We start from the raw sequence: 24,116 nt of genomic DNA on the forward strand, positions 1-24,116 counted from the left end.
TATTGATCTCTAATTTGGATTTCATATTGATCTATAGATTAGATTTGATATTGATCTGCAGTTTGTATTTGACATTGATCTCTAGTTTGGATTTGATATTGATCTATACTTTAGATTTGATATTGATCACTAGTTTGAATTTGATATTGATCTGTAATTTAGATTTGAACTTGGTCTCTAGTTTGGATTTGATATTGACCTCCAATTTAGATTTGATATTAATCTCTACTTTAAATTTGATATTGATCTCTAATTGGGATTTGGTATTGATTTGTACTTTAGATTTGATATTGATCTGTCACTTAGATTTGATTTTGATCTCTAAATTGGATTTAACATGGATCTCTAGTTTGGATTTGATAGTGATCTGTAGTTTGGATTTGATTTTGATCTCTAGTTTAGAATTGATATTTATCTCTATTTTGGATTTGATATTGATGTCTAGATTAGATTTGATATTGATCTCTAGTTTGGATTTCATATTGATGTTTAGTAAAGCTTTGTTATTGATCTCTAGTTCAGCTTTGATATTAATCTCTAGTTTAGATTTGATATTGATATCCAATTTGGATTTGATTTTGATCGCTAGTTTGGATTTGATATTGATCATTAGGTCAGCTTTGATATTAATCTGTAGTTTAGATTTTATATTGATCTCTGATTTAGATTTGTTATTGATATCCAATTTGGATTTGATTTTGATCTCTTGTTTGGATCAGACATTGATCCCTAGTTTAGATTTGATATTGATCTGTAGTTTGTATTTGATGTCGATCTCTAGTTTGGATTTAATATTGATCTCCAGTTTATATTTGATATGGATCTCTAGTTTAGATTTGATATTAGTCTGCAGTTTGGATTTGATATTGATCTCGAGTTTGGATTTATTATTGATCTCTACTTTAGATTTGATATTGATCTGCAGTTTGGATTTGAGTTTGAGCTCAATTTTGCATTTGATTTTGATCTCTAGTTTGGATTTGATATTGATCTGTAGTTTGTATTTGATATTGATCTGTAGTTTGTATTTGATTTTGATCTCTAGTGTATGTTTGATATGGATCTCTGGTTTAGATTTGATATTAGTCTGTAGTTTGGATTTGATATTGATCTCTAGTTTGGATTTGAGTTTGATCTCCAGTTTATGTTTGATATTGATCTCTAGTTTAGATTTGATATTAGTCTTTAGTTTGGATTCGATATTGATCTCTAGTTTGGATTTGATTTTGATCTCTAGTTTGGATTTGATATTGACCCATAGTTTAGATTTGATATTGATCTGTCGCATGGATATGATGTTGATCATTAGTTTGGATTTGATATTGATCTCCAGTTTATGTTTGATATGGATCTGTAGTTTAGATTTGATATTGATCTCTAGTTTGGATTTGATATTGATCTCTAATTTGGATTTATTATTGATCTCAACTTTAGATTTGATATTGATCTGCAGTTTGGATTTGAACTTGGTCTCTACTTTGGATTTGATATTGACCACTAGTTTGGATTTATTATTGATCTCTACTTTAGATTTGATATTGATCTGCAGTTTGGATTTGAGTTTGAGCTCAATTTTGCATTTGATTTTGATCTCTAGTTTGGATTTGATATTGATCTGTAGTTTGTATTTGATATTGATCTGTAGTTTGTATTTGATTTTGATCTCTAGTGTATGTTTGATAGTGATCTCTACTTTAAATTTGATATTGATCTCTAATTTAGATTTGATATTGATTTGTACTTTAGATTTGATATTGATTTGCAATTTAGATTTGATTTTGATCTCTAAATTGGATTTAATATGGATCTCAAGTTTGGATTTGATATTGATCTCTAGTTTGGATTTCATTTTGATCTCTAGTTTGGATTTCAATTTGATCTCTAGATTAGATTTGATATTGGTCCCTGGTTTGGATTTGTTATTGATATCCAATTTGGATTTGATTTTGATCTCTAGCTTGGATTCGACATTGATGCCCAGTTCAGCTTTGTTATTGATCTGTAGTTTAGATTTGATATTGATCTCTAGTTTAGATTTGTTATTGATATCCAATTTGGATTTGATTTTGATCTCTAGTTTGGATTAGACATTGATGCCCAGTTTAGATTTGATATTGATCTGTAGTTTGTATTTGATGTCGATCTCTAGTTTGGATTTGATATTGATCTCCAGTTTATGTTTGATATGGATCTCTAGTTTAGATTTGATATTAGTCTGTAGTTTGGAATTGATATTGATATCTAGTTTGGATTTGAGTTTGAGCTCGGGCTTATGTTTGATATTGATCTCTAGATTAGATTAGATATTAGTCCGTAGTTTGGATTTGATATTGACCTCTAGTTTAGATTTGATATTGATCTCTAGTTTGGATTTGTTATTGATCCCTAGCTTGGATTTGATATTGATCTCTAGTTTAGGTTTGATATTGATCATTAATTGGTATTTGGTATTGATCTGTAGTTTAGATTTTATACTGATCCCTATGTTGGATTTGAAATTGATTTCTAGTTTGGATTTCATATTGATCCCTAGTTTGGATTTGCTATTGATCACTAGTTCAGCTTTGATAGTGATCTCTATTTTGGATTTGATATTGATCTCTAGTTTAGATTTGATATTGATCTCTCGTTTGGTTTTGATTTTGATCTCTAGTTTGGGTTTGATATTGATCCCTAGTTTATATTTGATATTGATCTGTAGCATGGATTTGATATTGATCTGTAGTTTGGAATTAATATTGATCTCTCGTTTGGATTTGATATTGATCTCTAGTTCAGCTTTGATAGTGATCTCTATTTTGGATTTGATATTGACCTCTAGTTTAGATTTGATTTTGATCTCTAGTTTGGATTTGATATTGATCCGTTGTTTCGATTTGACATTGATCCCTAGTTTGGAATTTATGTCGATCTCTAGTTTAGATTTGATTTTGATCTCTAGTTTGGATTTGATATTGATCCCCAGTTTAGATTTGGTATTGATCTGTACTTTAGATTTGATATTGATCTCTAGTTTGGATTTGATATTGATCTGTAATTTAGATTTGAACTTGGTCTCTAGTTTGGATTTCATATTGATCTCTAGTTTGGATTTGAGTATGATCTCTAGTTTAGATCTGATGTTGATTTCTAGATTGGATTTGATATTGAGCTCTAGTTTAGATTTGATATTGATCTACTGCTTGGGTTTGATATTGATCTCCAATTTGGATTTGATATTGATCTGTAGTTTGAATTTGATATTGATCTGTAGTTTATAGTTGATGTGGATCTGTAGTTTGGATCTAATATTGATCACCAATTTGCTTTTGATATTGATCTCTGGTTTGTATTTGATATTAGTCTTTAGTTTGTATTTGGTATTGATCTCTAATTTGGATTTCATATTGATCTCCAGATTAGATTTGATATTGATCTGTAGTTTGTATTTGACATTGATCTCTAGTTTGGATTTGATATTGATCGATACTTTAGATTTGATATTGATCAATTGTTTGAATTTGATATTGATCTGTAATTTAGATTTGAACTTGGTCTCTCGTTTGGATTTGATATTGACCTCCAATTAAGATTTGATATTAATCTCTACTTTAAATTTTATATTGATCTCTAATTTGGATTTGGTATTGATTTGTACTTTAGATTTGATATTGATCTGTCGCTTAGATTTGATTTTGATATCTGAATTGGATTTAATATGGATCTCTAGTTTGGATTTGATAGTGATCTGTAGTTTGGATTTGATTTTGATCTCTAGTTTAGAATTGATATTGATCTCTAGTTTGGATTTGATTTTGCTGTCTAGATTAGATTTGATATTGATCCCTAGTTTGGGTTTCATATTGATGTTTAGTCCAGCTTTGTTATTGATCTCTAGTTCAGCTTTGATATTAATCTCTAGTTTAGATTTGATATTGATATCCAATTTGGATGTGATTTTGATCGCTAGTTTGGATTTGATATTGATCCCTAGTTTAGATTTGATATTGATCATTAGTTCAGCTTTGATATTAATCTGTAGTTTAGATTTTATATTGATCTCTGATTTAGATTTGTTATTGATATCCAATTTGGATTTGATTTTGATCTCTTGTTTGGATCAGACATTGATCCCTAGTTTAGATTTGATATTGATCTGTAGTTTGTAATTGATGTCGATCTCTAGTTTGGATTTAATATTGATCTCCAGTTTATGTTTGATATGGATCTCTAGTTTAGATTTGATATTAGTCTGTCGTTTGGATTTGATATTGATCTCCTGTTTGGATTTGAGTTTGATCTCCAGCTTATGTTTGATATTGATCTCTAATTTAGATTTGATATTAGTCTTCAGTTTGGATTTGATATTGATTTCCAATTTGGGTTTATTATTGATCTCTACTTTAGATTTGATATTGATCTGCAGTTTGGATTTGAGTTTGAGCTCAATTTTGCATTTGATTTTGATCTCTAGTTTGGATTTGATATTGATCTGTAGTTTGTATTCGATATTGATCTGTAGTTTGTATTTGATTTTGATCTCTAGTGTATGTTTGATATGGATCTCTGGTTTAGATTTGATATTAGTCTGTAGTTTGGATTTGATATTGATCTCTAGTTTGGATTTGAGTTTGATCTCCAGTTTATGTTTGATATTGATCTCTAGTTTAGGTTTGATATTAGTCTTTAGTTTGGATTAGATATTGATCTCTAAATTAGATTTTATCTTGATCTCTAGTTTAGATTTGATATTAGTCTTTAGTTTGGATTCGATATTGATCTCTAGTTTGGATTTGATTTTGATCTCTAGTTTGGATTTGATATTGATCCCTAGTTTAGATTTGATATTGATCTGTCGCATGGATATGATGTCGATCACTAGTTTGGATTTGATATTGATCTCCAGTTTATGTTTGATATGGATCTGTAGTTTAGATTTGATATTGATCTCTAGTTTGGATTTGATATTGATCTGTAGTTTGGATTTATTATTGATCTCAACTTAAATTTGATATTGATCTGCAGTTTGGATTTGATATTGATCTCTAGTTTGCATTTGATTTTGATCTATTTTTTGGATTAGACATTGAACCCTAGTTTAGATCTGATATTGTTCTGTAGTTTGGATTTGATTTTGATCTCTAGTTTATGTTTGATATGGATCTCTGGTTTGGATTTATTATTGATCTCAACTTTAGATTTGATATTGATCTGCAGTTTGGATTTGAATTTGAGCTCTATTTTGCATTTGATTTTGATCTCTATTTTGGATTTGATATTGATCTGTAGTTTGCATTTGATATTGATCTCTGGTTTGCATTTGATTTTGATCTATTGTTTGGATTAGACATTGAACCCTAGTTTAGATCTGATATTGTTCTGTAGTTTGGATTTGATATTGATCTCTAGTTTGGATTTGATTTTGATCTCTAGTTTATGTTTGATATGGATCTCTGGTTTAGATTTGATATTAGTCTGTAGTTTGGATTTGATATTGATCTCTAATTTGGGTTTATTATTGTTCTCTACTTTAGATATGATATTGACCTCTAGTTTAGATCTGATATTGATCTCTAGTTTGGATTTGATATTGATCCCTAGCTTGGATTTGATATTGATCTCTAGTTTAGGTTTGATATTGATCTTTAATTTATGTTTGATATTGATCTCTAGTTTAGATTTGATATTGATCTGTAGTTTAGATTTGATATTGATCTCTCGCTTAGATTTTATATTGTTCTCCAGTTTAAAATTGATTTTCAACTCTAATTTCGATTTTATATTGATCTGCAGTTTCGATTTGAGTTTGAGCTCTATTTTGCATTTGATTTTGTTCTCTAGTTTGGATTTGATATTGAGCTGTAGTTTAGATTTGATATTGATCTCTAGTTTAGATTTGATATTGATCTGTTGTTTGGATTTGATGTTGATCCCTAGTTTGTATTTGATATTGATCTCTAGTTTAGATTTAATATTGATCTCTAGTTTGGATTTGATATTGATGTCTAGTTTGGATTTGATATTGATTTCTAGTTTCGATTTGATATTGATCCGTTGTTTGGATTTGATGTTGATCCCTAGTTTGTATTTGATATTGATCTCTAGTTTAGATTTAATATTGATCTCTAGTTTCGATTTGATATTGATCTCTAGTTTGGATTTGATATTGATTTCTAGTTTCGATTTGATATTGATCCCTAGCTTGGATTTGATATTGATCTCTTGTTCAGCATTGATATTGATCACTAGTTTCAATTTGATATTGATCTCTAGTTTAGATTTGATATTGATCTCTAGCTTAGATTTGATATTATCTCTAGTTTGGATTTGATTTTGATCTCTAGTTTATATTTGATATTGATCTGTAGTATGGATTTGATATTGATCTGTAGTTTGGAATTAATATTGATCTCCCGTTTGGATTTAATATTGATCTCTCGTTTGGATTGAATATTGATCCCCAATTTGGATTTGATCTTGATCTATAGTTTAGATTTGATTTTGATCTCTAGATTGGATTTGCTATAGATCCCTAGTTTAGATTTGATATTGATCCCTAGTTTGGAATTGATGTTGATCTTTATTTTAGATTTGATTTTGATCTCTAGTTTGGATTTGATATTGATCCGTTGTTTGGGTTTGACATTGATCCCTAGTTTGGAATTTATGTCGATCTCTAGTTTAGATTTGATTTTGATCTCTAGTTTAGATTTGATATTGATCCCAAGTTTAGATTTGATATGGATCTGTACTTTAGATTTGATATTGATATGTAATTTAGATTTGAACTTGATCTCTAGTTTGGATTTGATATTGATTTCTAGTTTAGATCTGATGTTGATTTTTAGATTGGATTTGATATTGATCTCTAGTTTAGATTTGATATTGATCTCCTGCTTGGGTTTGATATTGATCTCCAATTTGGATTTGATATTGATCTGTAGTTTGGATTTGATATTGATCTGTAGTTTATAGTTGATGTGGATCTCTAGTGTATGTTTGATAATAGCCGTTAGTTTGGATTTGATATTGATCTCTAGTTTGAATTTGATATTGATCTGTACTTTAGATTTGATATTGATCACTAGTTTGAATTTGATATTGATCTGTACTTTAGATTTGATATTGATCTCTAGTTTGGGTTTGATATTGATCGGTTGTTTGGGTTTGATATTGATCCCTAGTTTGGAATTCATGTTGATCTCTAGTTTAGATTTGATTTTGATCTCTAGTTTGGATTTGATATTAATCCCTAGTTTGATTTGATATTGATCCGTAGTTTGTATTTGATGTCGATCTCTAATTTGGATTTGATATTAATCTCCAGTTTATGTTTGATATGGATCTTTAGTTGAGATTTGATATTGATCTCTAGTTTAGATTTGATATTGATCTCTATTTTGGATTTGATATTGATCCGTTGTTTGGATTTGATATTGATCCCTAGTTTGGAATTTATGTTGATCTCTGGTTTAGATTTGATCTTGATCTGTAGAGTCATAGAGTTATACAGCACGGATAGAGGCCCTTCGGCCCATCGTGTCCGCGCCGGCCTTCAAGCCCTGTCTAATCTAATCCCATATTCCAGCATTTGGTCCATAGCCTTGTATGTTATGGCATTTCAAGTGCTCATCCAAATGCTTCTTAAATGTTGTGAGGGTTCCTGCCTCCACAACGCTTTCAGGCAGTGAGTTCCAGACTCTAACCACCCTCTGGGTGAAAAAGTTCTTTCTCAAATCCCCTCCAAACCTCCCGCCCTTTACCTTGAATCTATGCCCCCTAGTTATTGACCCTTCTACTAAGGGAAAAAGCTCCTTAGTATCCATCCTATCTATGCCCCTCATAACTTTGTACACCTCAATCATGTCCCCCCTCAGCCTCCTCTGCTCCAAGGAAAACAAACCCAATCTCCCCAGTCTCTCTTCATAGCTGAAGTGCTCCAGCCCTGGTAACATCCTGGTGAATCTCCTCTGCACCCTCTCCAAAGCGATCACATCCTTCCTGTAGTGTGGCGACCAGAACTGCACACAGTATTCCAGCTGTGGCCTAACCAGTGTTTTATACAGCGCCATCATAACCTCCTTGCTCTTAAATTCTATGCCTCGGCTAATGAAGGCAAGTATCCCATATGCCTTTTTTACCACCTTATCCACCTGTTCCGCTGCTTTCAGGGATCTGTGTACTTGCACACCCAGATCCCTCTGACCCTCCGTCTTGCCTAGGGTCTTACCATTCATTGTGCATTCCCTTGCCTTGTTAGTCCCCCCAAAGTGCATCACCTCGCACTTTTCCAGGTTAAATTCCATTTGCCACTGTTCCGCCCATCCGGCCAACCCATCTATATCGTCCGGCAGACTGAGACTACCCTCCTCGCTATTTACCACCCTACCAATTTTTGTATCATCCGCGAACTTACTGATCACACCTTTTACATTCATATCCAAGTCATTAATGTAGACCACAAACAGCAAGGGACCCAGCACCGATCCCTGTGGTACCCCACTGGCCACAGGCTTCCAGTCACAAAAACAACCTTCGACCATCACCCTCTGCCTTCTGCCACTAAGCCAGTTTTGTATCCAATGTGCCAAGGCATCCTGGATTCCATGGGCTCTTACCTTCTTGACCAGTCTCCTGTGTGGGACTTTATCGAAGGCCTTACTGAAATCCATGTATACCACATCCACTGCGTTACCCTCATCCACACACCTAGTCACCCCCTCAAAAAATTCAATCAAATTAGTCAGACATGATCTTCCCTTGACAAAGCCATGTTGACTATCCCTGATTAATCCTTGCCTCTCCAAGTGGAGACTAATTTTGTCCTTCAGAATTTTTTCCAATAATTTTCCTACCACTGATGTTAGGCTCACTGGCCTGTAGTTCCCCGGTTTTTCCCAACTCCGCTTCTTGAATAATGGTACTACATTAGTGGTTCTCCAGTCCTCTGGCACATCCCCTGTGGCCAGAGAGGTTCTGAATATATGTGTTAGAGCCCCCACAATCTCTTCCTTTGCCTCACACAGCAGCCTGGGATACATTTCGTCCGGGCCTGAGGATTTATCCATTTTAAGGCCTGCTAAAACCGCCAATACCTCCTCCCTCTTGATGTTAATATGTTCGAGCATATCACAGTCCCCCCGCCCTATTTCTATGTCTACATCGTCCTTCTCCATAGTGAAAACAGATGCAAAAAATTCATTTAGAACCCCTCCAACATCTTCCGGCTCCACACACAGATTGCCAGTTTTGTCCCTAATGGGCCCTATTTTTTCCCTAGTTATCCTCTTACCCTTAATATACTTATAAAACATGTTAGGGTTTTCCTTTATTTTGCTCGCCAGTGTTATTTCATGGCCCCTCCTTGATCTCCTAATTTCTTTTTTAAGCATCCCCCTGCACTTTTTGTACTCCTCTAGGGCTTCATCCGTCTTTAGCCTTTTGTATATGCCAAAAGCCCTCCTTTTTTTCCTAATCCATTCTCGTATATCCCCTGACATCCAAGGTTCCCTGTGATTTTTGGAACCACCCTTGACCTTTACGGGAACATGTTGCCATTGTATGATCTCAATCTCCCTTCTGAAAGCCTCCCATTGCTCCGATGTGGATTTTCCTACAAGTACCTGATCCCAGTCCATTTTGGCCAGATCCTGCCTTATCCTATTAAAATCGGCCTTCCCCCAATTTAGAACCTTTATTTCCGGCCCATCCCTGTCCTTTTCCATGACCACCTTAAATCTCACCATATTATGGTCACTGTCACCAAAGTGCTCACCTACTAGCACTTCTTCCACTTGGCCGGCCACATTCCCTAGAATTAGGTCCAGTACCGCCCCCTCTCTTGTAGGACTTTCTACATGCTGGCTCAAAAAGCTCTCCTGGATGCTCTTTAAGAATTCTACACCCTCTGAGCCTTTCACACTCTGACTATCCCAGTTAATATTGGGGAAGTTGAAATCCCCCATTATTATTACCCTATTATTTGCACATTTCTCTGAGATTTGCCTACATATCTGTTCCTCTATCTCCCCCTGACTGTTTGGGGGCCTATAGTACATTCCCAGCAAAGTGCTTGCCTCCTTTTTGTTTTTAAGCTCCACCCATATGGCCTCATTAGAGGAACCTGCTAATATATCATCCCTCCTTATGGCAGTAATTGATTCCTTAATTAATATTGCGACACCCCCTCCTCTTATCCCTCCCCCTCTGTCTCGCCTGAAGATTCTGTACCCCGGAATATTGAGCTGCCAGTCTTGCCCCTCCCTCAACCATGTCTCCGTGATAGCAACAATATCATACTCCCATGTGTTTATCAACACCTTCAGCTCATCCACCTTATTTGCAAGACTCCTTGCATTAAAATAGATGCCATCCAGCCTTGCCCTTATATATTTGCCCTCTCTACCAAGCTGACTTGTTTTTATCTCTATAATTGGCAGCACATCACCCCCTATTTCAGCTCCCCTCTGTATCCCATCCCCCTGCCAAGTTAGTTTAGATTTGATATTGATCTCTAGCTTAGATTTGATATTGATCTCTATTTTAGATTTGATATTAATCTCCAGTTTATGTTTCATATGGATCTCTAGTATAGATTTGATATTAGTCTGTAGTTTGGATTTGAGTTTGATCTCCAGTTTATTTTTGATACTGATCTCTAGTTTAAATTTGATATTAGTCTTTAGTTTGAATTTGATATTGATGTCTAGTTTGAATTTGATATTGATCTGTACTTTAGATTTGATATTGATCTCTAGTTTGGATTTGATATTGACCTGTAGTTTAGATTTGATGTTGATTTGTACTTTAGATTTGATATTGATCTCTAATTTAGATTTGATTTTGATCTCTAAATTGGATTTAATATTGATCTCTAGTTTATAATTGATATTGATCTCTAGTTTGGATTTGATTTTGATCTCTAGATTAGATTTGATATTGATCTCTAGTTTAGAATTGATATTGATCTCTAGTTTGGATTTGATTTTGATCTCTAGATTAGATTTGATATTGATCTCTAGTTTAGAATTGATATTGATCTCTAGTTTGGATTTGATTTTGATCTCTAGATTAGATTTGATATTGATCTCTAGTTTAGAATTGATATTGATCTCTAGTTTGGATTTGATTTTGATCTCTACATTAGATTTGATTTTGATCTCCAGTTTGGATTTGATTTTGATCTCTAGATTAGATTTGATATTGATCTCTAGTTTAGAATTGATATTGATCTCTAGTTTACATTTGATATTGATCTCTATTTTGGATTTGATATTGATCCGTTGTTTGGATTTGATATTGATCCCTAGTTTGGAATTCATGTTGATCTCTAGTTTAGATTTGATCTTGATCTGTAGCTTAGATTTGATATTGATCTCTAGCTTAGATTTGATATTGATCTCTATTTTAGAATTGATATTAATCTCCAGTTTATGTTTGATATGGATCTCTAGTTTAGCTTTGATATTAGTCTGTAGTTTGGATTTGATATTAATCTTTAGTCTGGATTTGAGTTTGATCTCCAGTTTATTTTTGATACTGATCTCTAGTTTAAATTTGATATTAGTCATTAGTTTGAATTTGATATTGATGTCTAGTTTGAATTTGATATTGATCTGTACTTTAGATTTGATATTGATCTCTAGTTTGGATTTGATATTGATGTGTAATTTAGATTTGAACTTGGTCTCTAGTTTGGATTTGATATTAATCTCTAGTTTGGATTTGAGTTTGATCTCCAGTTTATTTTTGATACTGATCTCTTGTTTAAATATGATATTAATCTTTAGTTTGAATTTGATATTGATGTCTAGTTTGAATTTGATATTGATCTGTACTTTAGATTTGATATTGATCTCTAGTTTGGATTTGATATTGATGTGTAATTTAGATTTGAACTTGGTCTCTAGTTTGGATTTGATATTGACCTCTAGTTCAGATTTGATGTTGATTTGTACTTTAGATTTGATATTGATGTTTAATTTAGATTTGATTTTGATCTCTAAATTGGATTTAATATGGATCTGTAGTTTAGAATTGATATTGATCTCTAGTTTGGATTTGATATTGATCTGTAATTTAGATTTGATCTTGGTCTCTAGTTTCGATTTTATATTGATGTCTAGTTTAGATTTGATGTTGATTTGTACTTCAGATTTGATATTGATCTATAATTTAGATTTGATTTTGATCTCTAAATTGGATTGAATATGGATCTCTAGTTTAGAATTGATATTGATCTCTAGGTTGGATTTGATTTTGATCTCTAGATTAGATTTGATATTGATCCCTAGTTTGGATTTGATTTTGACCTCTAGATTAGATTTGATATTAATCAATAGTTTAGATTTGATATTGATCTCTAGTTTGGATTTGATATTGATCTGTTGTTTGGATTTGATATTGATCCCATGTTTGGTATTTATGTTGATCTCTAGTTTGGATTTGAGATTGATTTGTTGTTTGGATTTGATATTGATCCCATGTTTGGTATTTATGTTGATCTCTAGTTTGGATTTTGATATTGATCTGTTGTTTGGATTTGACATTGATCCCATGTTTGGTATTTATGTTGATCTCTAGTTTGGATTTGATATTGATCTGTTGTTTGGATTTGATATTGAGCCCATGTTTGGTATTTATGTTGATCTCTAGTTTAGATTTGATATTGTTATCCAATTTGGATTTGATATTGATCTCTAGTTTGGATTTGATACTGATCCCTAGTTCAGCTTTGATATTAATCTGTAGTTTAGATTTGATATTGATCTCTAGTTTGGATTTGATATTGATCCGTTGTTTGGATTTGATATTGATCCCTAGTTTGGAATTTATGTCGATCTCTAGTTTGGATTTCATATTAATCTCCAGTTTATGTTTGATATCGATTTCTAGTTCAGATTTGATATTAGTCTGTAGTTTGGATTTGATATTGATCTGTACTTTAGATTTGAACTTAGTCTCTAGTTTGGATTTGATATCGCTCTCTAGTTTGGATATGATGTTGATCTCTGGATTGGATTTGATTTTGATCTCTAGTTTAGATTTGATATTGATCTCCTGCTTCAGTTTGATATTGATCTCCAATTTGGATTTCATATTGATCTGTAGTTTGGATTTGATATTGATCTGTAGTTTATAGTTGACTAGCTGGGGAGCCCTGCGTTGCGAGGGCAATTTTGGGGCACTTGGTCTCCCTGCACCTGTGTGTCCCCCCCTCTCCCTGTCATGTCCTCTCCCTGTCCTATCCCTCCCTCCCATCCCCTCTCTCCCTCCCCTCCTCTCCCTCCCGTCCCCTCATCTCCCTCCCTCCCCTCCCCTGTCTCCCTCCCTCCCCTCCTCTCCTCTCCCTCCCTCCCCTCCCCTGTCTCCCTCCCTCCCTCCCTCCCCCCACCCCCTCCCCTCCCCTCCCCCACTCCCCCGGTCCCCTCTGTCCCTCTCTCCGGCCCCTCCCCCTGCCTAGCGCCTGAGGTCCGGTGCCGTTGCGATAGCGGCCGTGCGGGGCCTAGCGCTTTAGGCGTGGTCGGGTTCTGAGGCCGGGACGGACCGGAGCTGAGGTCCCCCGCGTATCGCACGGCTGATGGATGGCTGCTGCGGGTGGGCGGGCGGCGCATGTGCGGTCAGTGCGGGCGGCGCATGCGCGGTGAGTGCGGGCGGCGCATGCGCGGTCAGTGTGGGCAGCGCGAGGTGGCCCGCGGGGAGCAGGCAAGGGCGGCTTGGCGGCCGTTAGCGAGCGGGAAACTTCGGGCGGTCCGCCCGCGACACCGTGAAACCTGAGAGGGGGAAGTAGAGAGAGACAGAGAGGGAAGAGGAGAAGGAGAGAGAGGGAAGAGGAGAGAGGGAAGAGGAGAATGAGAGAGAGGGAAGAGAAGAAGGAGAGAGAGAGAGGGAAGAAAGAGAGAGAGAGAGAGAAATTTTTTGAGCTTCAGGCCCCGAGTCCCCTCCTGCGCGAGGGTGAGGAGGGGGGGGGGTTGCTAAACACAATATAAAACTCAAATAAATTGTTAATTAATTCCCTAACACATCATTCAAATATTTACCTTACTTCCCTAACACACTGAAAGTGTGGGGAAAAAATCGTGAAAAATCAAGATGGCGGCCACTCACCTCGGTTCAGAAGGATAAGGCCTGCCCACACACGCACCGATTGGTCGACCGGTCAGGTCACCGAAGCATAGGATTGGTCCATCGTCGAGTCAGTCGACACTCAACTGTAGGAAGGAACCCGCCGTCCGATTGGTCGACCTCGACGTCACACGGTCGCTAATGAGATGCTAATGAGCGGAAGGCTGAATGTTTTTCGGATACCGCGGGCGGGAATTTTGTGCGGCCGAAACGTAAATACACCTATGACCGGTCCGGAATCGCAAGCTTTCTTTTGAGGCGATGCGCGCGTCGGTACGCTCTGTAACTTTCAAACGTATAGAGAACGGACAGACAGACAAACAGACAGACATCGGGACAGACAGAAGAGCTCTTTTATATATATATAGATGTGGATCTCTAGTTTGGATCTAATATTGATCTCCAATTATGCTTTTGATATTGATCTCTGGTTTGGATTTGATATTAGTATTTAGTTTGGATCAGATATTGATCTCTAGTTTGGATTTAATATTGATTTCTAGTGTTGATTTATTATTGATCTGTAGTTTAGATTTGATAATGATCTGCAGTTTGGATTTGAGTTTGATCTCTAGATTAGATTTGACTTTGATCTGTAGTTTTTATTTGACGTTGATCTCTAGTTTGGATTTGATATTGATCTATACTTTAGATTTGATATTAATCACTAGTTTGAATTTGATATTGATTTGTACTTTAGATTTGATATTGATCTGTAATTTAGATTTGAACTTGGTCTCTAGTTTGGATTTGATATTGATCTCTAGTTTGGATTTCATATTGATCCCTAGCTTGGATTTGATATTGATCTCTAGTTTAGTTTTGATATTGATCTTTAATTTGTATTTGGTATTGATCTCTAGTTTAGATTTTATACTGATCTCCAGTTTGGATTTGATATTGATCTCTAATTTAGATTTGATATTGATCTCTAGTTTGGATTTGATATTGATCTCTAGTTTGGTATTGATATTGATCCCTAGTTTATATTTGATATTGATCTGTAGTATGGATTTGATATTGATCTGTAGTTTGGAATTAATATTGATCTCTCGTTTGTATTTAATATTGATCCCCAATTTGGATTTGATCTTGATCTGTAGTTTCAATTTGATTTTGATCTCTATTTTGGATTTGATATTGATCTTTAATTCGTATTTGATAATTATCACTAGTTTGAATTTGATATTGATCTGTAATTTAGATTTTATATTGATCTCTAGTTTAGATTTTATATTGATCTCTAGTTTAGATTTGATATTGATCTCTAGTTTGGATTTGATATTGATCTCTACTTTAGATTTGATATTGATTGGTAGTTTAGGTTTGATATTGATCTCTACTTTACTTTAGATTTGATATTACTCTCTAGTTTAGATTTGATATTGATCTCTAGTTTGGATTTGATATTGATCTCTAATTTAGATTTGATATTGATCTGTAGTTTGGATTTTATTTTATCTAATTTTGTTTTAATATTGATCTATAGTTTTTATTTGATGTTGATCTCTACTGTGGATTTGATGTTGATCTCTAGTTTTGAATTTATGTTGATCTCAAGTTTGGATTTGATATTGATCTGTCGTTTGGATTTGATATTGATCTCTAGTTTAGATTTGATATTGATCTCTAGTGTGGATTTGATATTGATCCCTAGTTTGGATTTGAAATTGATCTCTAGTTTGGATTTGATATTGATCTGTAGTTTGGAATTGGTATTGAACTGTTGTTTTGATTTTAAATTGATCTTTAGTTTGGATTTGTTATTGATCTCAAGTTTAGTATTGATACTGACCTGTAGTTTGGATTTGATATTGATCTCAAGTTTAGATTTGTTATTGATCTGTCGTTTGGATTTGATATTGATCTCTAGTTTAGATTTGATATTGATCTCTAGTGTGGATTTGATGTTGATCCCTAATTTGGATTTGACATTGATGTCTAGTTTGGATTTGATATTGATCTCTAGTTCAGCTTTGATGTTGATCTCTAGTTTGGATTTGAAATTGATCTCTCATTTGGATTTGAATTTGACCTCTACTTTGTATTTGATATTGATCCCTAGTTTGGATTTGATATTGATCCCTAGTTGTGAATGGTACTGATCTCTAGTTTGAATTTGAAATTGATCTCTCGTTTGGATTTGTAATTAATTTCGACTTTAGATTTGACATTGCTTCCTAGTTTGGAATTGATAATGATTTCTAGTTTGGATTTGGTATTGATTTCTGGTTTGGATTTGATATTGATCTCTACTTTGGATTTGAAATTGATCTCTCTTTTGGATTTGAAATTGATCTCTACTTTAGTTTTGATAATGATCTCTAATTTGTATTTGATATTGTTCACTAGTTTGGATTTGATATTGATCTGTAGTTTGAATTTGATGTTGATCTCTAGTTTGGATTAGATCTTGATCTCTAGTTTGGAATTTACGTTGATCTCTAGTTTGGATTTGGTATTGATCTCTATTTTGGATTTGATACTGATCTCTAGTTTAGATTTGATATTGATCTGTAGTTTGGATTTGATATTGATCTATAGTTTAGATTTGATATTGATCTCTAGTTTGAATTTGATATTGATCTCTAGTTTATATTCCATATTGATCTCTACTTTAGTTTTGATATTGATCTCTAATTTAGATTTGATTTTGATATGTAGTTTGAATTTGATATTGATTTCTAGTTTGGATTTGATTTTGATATGTAGTTTGGATTTGATATTGATCTCTAGTTTGGATTTGATTTTGATATGTAGTTTGGATTTGATATTGATCTGTAGTTTGGATTTGATATTGATATGTAGTTTGGATTTGATATTGATCTCTAGTTTTGATTTGATTTTGATATGTAGTTTGGATTTGATTTTGATCTGTAGTTTGGATTTGATATTGCTCTCTAGTTTGGATTTGATTTTAATCTCTAGTTTGGATTTGATTTTGGTCCCTAGTTTGGATTTGATATTGATGCTAATTTAGATTCACTATTGATCCCTCGTTTACATTTGATTTTGATCTCAATTTTATATTTGATTTTAATATCTAGTTTTGTTTTGATATTGATCTGTAGTTTGCATTTGATATTCACCTCTAGTTTGGATTTGATAATGAACCCTAGTTTGGATGTATATCCAAGCCTCCACCCCACTTTGTATATCCAACCCCCCCATGTTGTTTATCCAGGCCTCCTCCTCCTTTTTATAACTAGCACGTCTCCCTTTTGTACGTGCGCCACCTCCACCTCATCCCTCTGTCAATTTGGAGATGCTGGATGACTTACTCTGTGTTCCAACAGCAATCCAGGACCAATCCTGGGCGGGATCAGGATCGATGTCCTAGGGGGAGTGTTTGCTAATGCTCTTGGGGAGTGTTTTAACTAAAATGGCAGGGGGTTGGGAACCTGTGCAGGGAGACAGAGGAAATGGAAGCAAGGATTGAAACAAAAGAGAGGAAGGAGAAAAGCAAAAGTGGAAGGTAGTGGAATCAAAGGTGTAAATCAAACAGAGCTACAGTAAATAATAATTCTAAATGGCCTAAGAGTGTTAATAAAACAAGTCTTAAGGCTTTGTGTCTTAATGCGAGGAGCATTCATAATAAGGTGGATGAATCAGCTGTGCAAATCAATGTTAACGGATATGATATAATTGGGGTTACAGAGACATGGCTCCAGGGTGACCAAGGCTGGGAATTCAACATCCAGGGGTATGCAATATTCAGGAAGGACAGGCAAAAGGGAAAAGGAGGTGGTGTAGCATTGCTTGTTAAAGAGGAGATTAACACAATAGTAAGGAAGGATATTAGCTCTGATGATGTGGAATCTGTATGGGTAGAGCTGAGAAATACCAAGGGGCAGAAAACATTAGTGGGAGTTGTATACAGACCCCCAAACAGTGATGCTGAGGTTGGGGTGGCATTAAACAGGAAGTTAGAGACGTGTGCAATAAGGGCACAGCAGTTATCATGGGTGACGTTAATCTACATATAGATTGGACTAACCAAATGAGTAACAATACTGCAGAGGAGGAATTCCTAGAGTGTATACAGGATGGTTTACTGGACCAATATGTCGAGGAACCAACTAGAGATCAGGCCATTTTAGACTGGGTAATATGTAATGAAAAAGGATTAATGAGCAATCTAGGTGTGCGAGGCCCCTTGGGGAGGAGCGATCAGAATATGGTAGCATTCTTCATTAAGATGGAGAGTGAAATAGTTGAATCAGAGACTAGGGTCCTGAATTTAAATTAAAAACTATGATGGTATGAGGCGCGAGTTGGCTAGGATGGATTGGGGAGCAGTACTTAAAGGATTGACAGTGGATAGGCAATGGCAAACATTTAAAGATCACATGGATGAACTACAGAATTTGTTCATCCCTAATTGGTATAAAAACAAAACAAAAAAGGTGACTCAACCGTGGCTAACAAGGAAAATTAGGGATAGCATAAGATCCAAGGAGAGGACATATAAATTGGCCAGAAAAAGCAGCAAACCTGAGGATTGGGAGCAGTTGAGGATTCAGCAAAGGAGGAAAAGGGATTAATTAAGAGAGGGTAAATAGAATATGAGAGTAAGCTTGCGAGGAACATAAAAACTGACTGTAAATGCTTCTATAGATATGTGAAGAGAAAAAGATTGGTGAAGTCGAGCGTCATTCAGAACCAGGGGAATTTATAATGGGGAACAAAGAAAAGGCAGACCAATTAAATACATACTTTCGTTCTGTCTTCACAAAGGAGGACACAAATAACCTCCCAGAGATGTCGGGGAACATAGGGTCTAATAAGAGGGAGGAATTGAATGAAATCAGTATTTGTAGGGTGATGGTGTTAGGGAAATTGATGGGATTGAAGGCCAATAAGTCCCCAGGGCCTGATAATCTACATCCTAGGGTACGTAAGGAAGTCGCCCTGGAAATAGTAGATGCATTGCTGGATATCTTGCAAAATTCTATATAGTCTGCAACAGTTCCCATGGATTGGAGGGTAGCTAATGTAACGCCACTATTTAAAAAAGGTGGTAGAGAGAAAACGGGGAATTATAGACTGGTAAGCCTGACATCAGTAGTGGGGAAAATGCTAGAGTCCATTATAAAAGATGTAATAGCAGAGCACTTGGAAAACGGTGACAGGATCGGAAAAAGTCAACATGGATTTACAAAAGGTAAATCATGCTTGACTAATCTACTGGAATTGTTTGAGGATGTAACTGGTAGAATAGATAAGGGAGAACCAGTGAATGTGGTGTATTTGGACTTTCAGAAGGCTTTCGATAAGGTCCCGCATAAGAGATTAGCGTGCACAGTTAAAGCACATGGGATTGGGGGTAAGGTACTGGCTTGGATAGAGAACTGGTTGGCAGACAGGAAGCAAAGAGTTGGAATAAACGGGTCTTTTTCCGAGTGGCAGGCAGTGACTAGTGGGGTACCGCAGGGATCAGTGCTAGGACCCCAGCTATTCACAATATATATTAATGATCTAGACGGGGGAACTAGATGTAATATCTCCAAGTTTGCAGACAACACAAAGCTGGGTGGGCATGTGTGCTGTGAGGAGGATGTAGAGAAACTCCAATATGATTTGGACAGGTTGGGTGACTGGGCAGATGCATGGCAGATGCAGTATAATGTGGATAAAGACGAGGTTATCCACTTTGGTGGCAAAAACAGGAAGACAGATTATTATCTGAATGGAAATAGATTGGGAAATGGGGAAGTGCAACGAGACCTGGGTATTCTTGTGCACCAGTCGCTGAAGGTAAGCATGCAGGTGCAGCAGGCGGTTAAGAAGCCAAATGGTATGTTGGCCTTCATAGCGAGAGGATTCGAGTACAGAAGCAAGGATGTCTTGCTGCAGTTGTACAGGGCCTTGGTGAGACCACACCTTGAGTATTGTGTGCAGTTTTGGTTGCCTTATCTGAGGAAGGATGTTCTTACCATGGAGGGAGTGCAGCGAAGATTCACCAGACTGATGCCTGGGATGGCAGGAATGACGTATGAAGAGAGATTGGGTCGATTAGGCTTATATTCACCAGATTTTAGAAGAATATGAGGGGATCTCATTGAAACTTATAAAATTCTAAAAGGCTAGACTGACTAGATGCAGGAAGGATGATTCTGATGGCAGGGGAGTCCAGAACCAGAGGTCACAGTCTAAGGATAAGGGGTAAGCCATTTAGGACTGAGATGAGGAGGAATTTCTTCACCCAGAGAGTGGTGAACCTGTGGAATTCTCTACCACAGAAGGCAGTAGAAGCCAATTCATTAAATATATTCAAGAAGGAGTTAGATATATTTCTTAAGGCTAAAGGGATCAAGGGATATGGGGAGAAAGCAGTGACAGGGTGCTGAATTTGGATGATCAGCCATGATCTCATTAAATGGCGTAACAGGCTCGAGGGGCCGAATGGCCTACTCCTGCTCCAATCTTCTATGTGCAATCTGCAGGAGGAAGTGCAGGTTGTGTCAAAATATGTAAAGATTAAAAGCATTGCTTGTTGTTGTTACAGTGTTGACAGTGAAACTCTGACAGTGTGTCCGCCCAGTGTAGAGGAGGTCGTGTCCTGTGAGGAGACTGGAAACAGCTCGGAATCCGAGGACATCGACAGGGACTTGGCTGAACAGGTACATCAACGATTATTGGCTGGGACCTGGCTCAGCAGGTACATCACCTATCATTGGCTGGGACCTGGCTTAGAAGGTACATCACCTATTATTGTCTGGAATGCCCCAGCAGGTACATCACCTATTATTGGCTGGGACCTGGGAATATATTACTCTTTCGGGGTGTGAAATTTATACGTTATTGATTTTGGGGAGTGACGTGTAATGGTTACTTGTTTGGTGAGTCGCTAAATTGTCAGACTGCTTGTCCAAAATCCAATTCTGGAAGTGCAGAAATTTCTTTGGTCCCCGCTGCAAACTTTGTTCCCTAGCTATCGACTCCATCCCTCTCCCTGGCAACTGTCTGAGGCTGAACTCGACTGCTTGCAACCTTGGTGTCATGGTGGACCCCGAGATGAGCTTCTGACCACATAACGGCACCATCACAAAGATGGCCAGAAATCCGATCCTTGTTTTCCATTCGCTCCATGTCCTCGCATCTCTCTCTCTCACTGTAATCTCCTCCAGCCCTACAACCTTCTGAGATATCAGCACTCCTCCAATTCTGGCCTCTTGAGCATCCCTGATTTTAATCGCTCCACCATTGGTGCCTGTGCCTTCAGCTGCCAAGGCACTAGACATTAGGGGAGTGAAGTGTGATGGTTACAGTTTTGGGGAATGGAATGGTTACAGTTTTGTGGAATGGAATGGTTACAGTTTCGGGGAATGGAATGGTTACAGTTTTGGGGGATGGAATGGCTACAGTAGTGGGGAATGGAATGGTTCCAGTTTTGGGGAATGGAAAGTTCCCAGTTTTGAGGAATGGAATGATTCCAGTTTTGGGGAATGGAATGGTTCCAGTTTTGGGGAATGGAATGCTTCCAGTTTTGGGTAATGGAATGGTTACAGTCTTGGGGAGTGGAGTGGTTACACTTTTGGGGAATGGAATGGCTACAGTAGTGGGGAATGGAATGGTTACAGTTTTGGGGAATGGAATGGTTACAGTTTTGGGGAGTGGAATGGTTATTGTTTTGGGGAGTGGAATGGTTACTGTACTGGCCTCGCTAGATGTGCTCCTATCTAGTTATCCAGCAAGTTAAACACTTATTCAAATAATTCCTCGTGAAGCCGTTTTGCTGTTTTAAGCTTTACTTGAACAAATTTGTGAAACTGTAAACAAAGACAAAGAATGTTTTGTACATAAACTGAGTACTATACATTCGATATTACATAAGATATAAACATATTTACAACAGTAGAATAGACTAATTGTATAACTGACTAACATTTGGACTGTACTTCTGTAAATATCAACTAATACTTCTCATAAACATAGTATTGTCAAAATACTACACTGACAAAGTTGCTATTATGCTAACAAACAAATATACTCACAGATATTGCGCCTGGCCTAACATATGAGATCAGATTACATTGGATTGAGGATCCCTCATGGAAGATCCTCCATTACTCAGTTAGGTTCTTCCTGGAATTCTACTTCCTGGGTCAAACAGGAAGAAAGGTAGAAAGGTCAAATGACCTCTGCTGCATACAAACACTGCTAACACAATAACCACCACCAGAGGGTGGTATCTGCATGTAAAATGTCCATAAAGTCCATAAGTCCAGAACAGTTACAGTTTTGGGGAATGGAATGGAATGGTTCCAGTTTTGGAGAATGGAAAGTTCCCAGTTTTGAGGAATGGAATGATTCCAGTTTTGGGGCGTGGAATGGTTACAGTTTTGGGGAATGGAATGGTTACAGTTTTGGGGATTGAAATGGCTACCGTTTTGGGGATTGGATTGACTCCAGTTTTGGATAATGGAATGGTTACAGTCTTGGGGAGTAGAGTGGTGCCAATATTAGGGGAATGGAATTGTTACACTTTTATGGAATGGAATGGTTACACTCTTGCAGAGTGGAGTGATTCCAATTTTTGGGGAATGGACTGGTTTCAGTTTTGGGGAATGGAATGGTTACAGTTTTGGGGAACGGAATTGTCCCAGTTTTGTGGAATGGAATGGTTCCAGTTTTGGGTCATGGAATGGTTACACTTTTGAGGAATGGAATGGTTCCCGTTTTGGGTCATGGAATGGTTCCAGTTTTGTGGAATGAAAGGGAGTGGTTCCAGCTTTGGGGAATGAAATGGTAACAGTTTTGTGGAATGGAATGGTTACAGTTTTGGAGAATGGAATGGACACAATTTTGGGGAATGGAATGTTTCCAGTTTTGGGGAATGGAATGGTTACCAATTTGAGGAATGGAATGGTTACAGTTTTGGGGAATGGAATGTTTCCAGTATTGGGGAATGGAATGCTTCCAGTTTTGGGGAATTGAATGGTTACAGTTGAGGGAATGGAAAGGTTCCAGTTTTGGGCAATGGAATGGCTCCAGTTTTGGAGAATGGAATGGTTCCAGTTTTGGGGAATGGAATGGTTTCAGTTTTGGGAAATGCATCAGCTCCTTTTTTGGGGAATGGAACATTTACAGTTTTGAGGAATGGAACGGTTACAGTTTTGAGGAATGGAATGGTTACAGTTTTGGGGAATGGAATGTTTCCAGTTTTGGGGAATGGAATGGTTCCAGTTTTGGGGAATGGAAAGTTCCCAGTTTTGAGGAATGGAATGATTCCAGTTTTGGGGAATGGAATGGTTCCAGTTTTGGGGAATGGAATGGATACAGTCTTGGGGAGTGGAGTGGTTACAGTTTTGGGGAATGGAATGGTTACAGTAGTGGGGAATGGAATGGTTACAGTTTTGGGGAATGGAATGGTTCCAGTTTTGGGGAATGGAATGCTTCCAGTTTTGCGGAATGGAATGCTTCCAGTTTTGGGGAATGGAATGGTTACAGCTTTGGGGAGTGGAATGGTTACTGTTTTGGGGAATTTAATGGAATGGTTCCAGTTTTGGGGAATGGAAAGTTCCCAGTTTTGAGGAATGGAATGACTCCTGTTTTGGGGAATGGAATGTTTCCAGTTTTGGGGAATTGAATGCTTCCCGTTTTGGGGATTGGATTAACTCCAGTTTTGGGGAATGGAATGTTTCCAGTTTTGGGGAATGGAATGGTTCCAGTTTTGGGGAATGGAAAGTTCCCAGTTTTGAGGAATGGAATGATTCCAGTTTTGGTGAATGGAATGGTTCCAGTTTTGGGGAATGGAATGGATACAGTCTTGGGGAGTGGAGTGGTCACAGTTTTGGGGAATGGAATGGTTACAGTAGTGGGGAATGGAATGGTTACAGTTTTGGGGAATGGAATGGTTCCAGTTTTGGGGAATGGAATGCTTCCAGTTTTGCGGAATGGAATGCTTCCAGTTTTGGGGAATGGAATGGTTACAGCTTTGGGGAGTGGAATGGTTACTGTTTTGGGGAATGTAATGGAATGGTTCCAGTTTTGGGGAATGGAAAGTTCCC

The 24,116-nt window shown here is 36.7% G+C and overlaps 1 protein-coding gene across 1 annotated transcript in view; it reads left to right on the forward strand.

Annotated features, from left to right (window-relative positions):
* Positions 1-24,116, forward strand: part of LOC147110818 (FYVE, RhoGEF and PH domain-containing protein 5-like) — a 1,561,072-nt gene that overhangs the window by 396,151 nt on the left and 1,140,805 nt on the right. Inside the window, exon 3 of the mRNA XM_085999968.1 lies at positions 20,612-20,726. Within this exon, the coding sequence (XP_085856094.1) occupies positions 20,612-20,726 (115 nt within the window). The remainder of the gene's footprint in view (positions 1-20,611; positions 20,727-24,116) is intronic.

This window comes from Somniosus microcephalus, chromosome 11 (genome assembly GCF_052327205.1).
Source record: "Somniosus microcephalus isolate GS21.2 chromosome 11, FLI_Smic_1.0, whole genome shotgun sequence".
Lineage (NCBI taxonomy): Eukaryota > Metazoa > Chordata > Chondrichthyes > Squaliformes > Somniosidae > Somniosus > Somniosus microcephalus.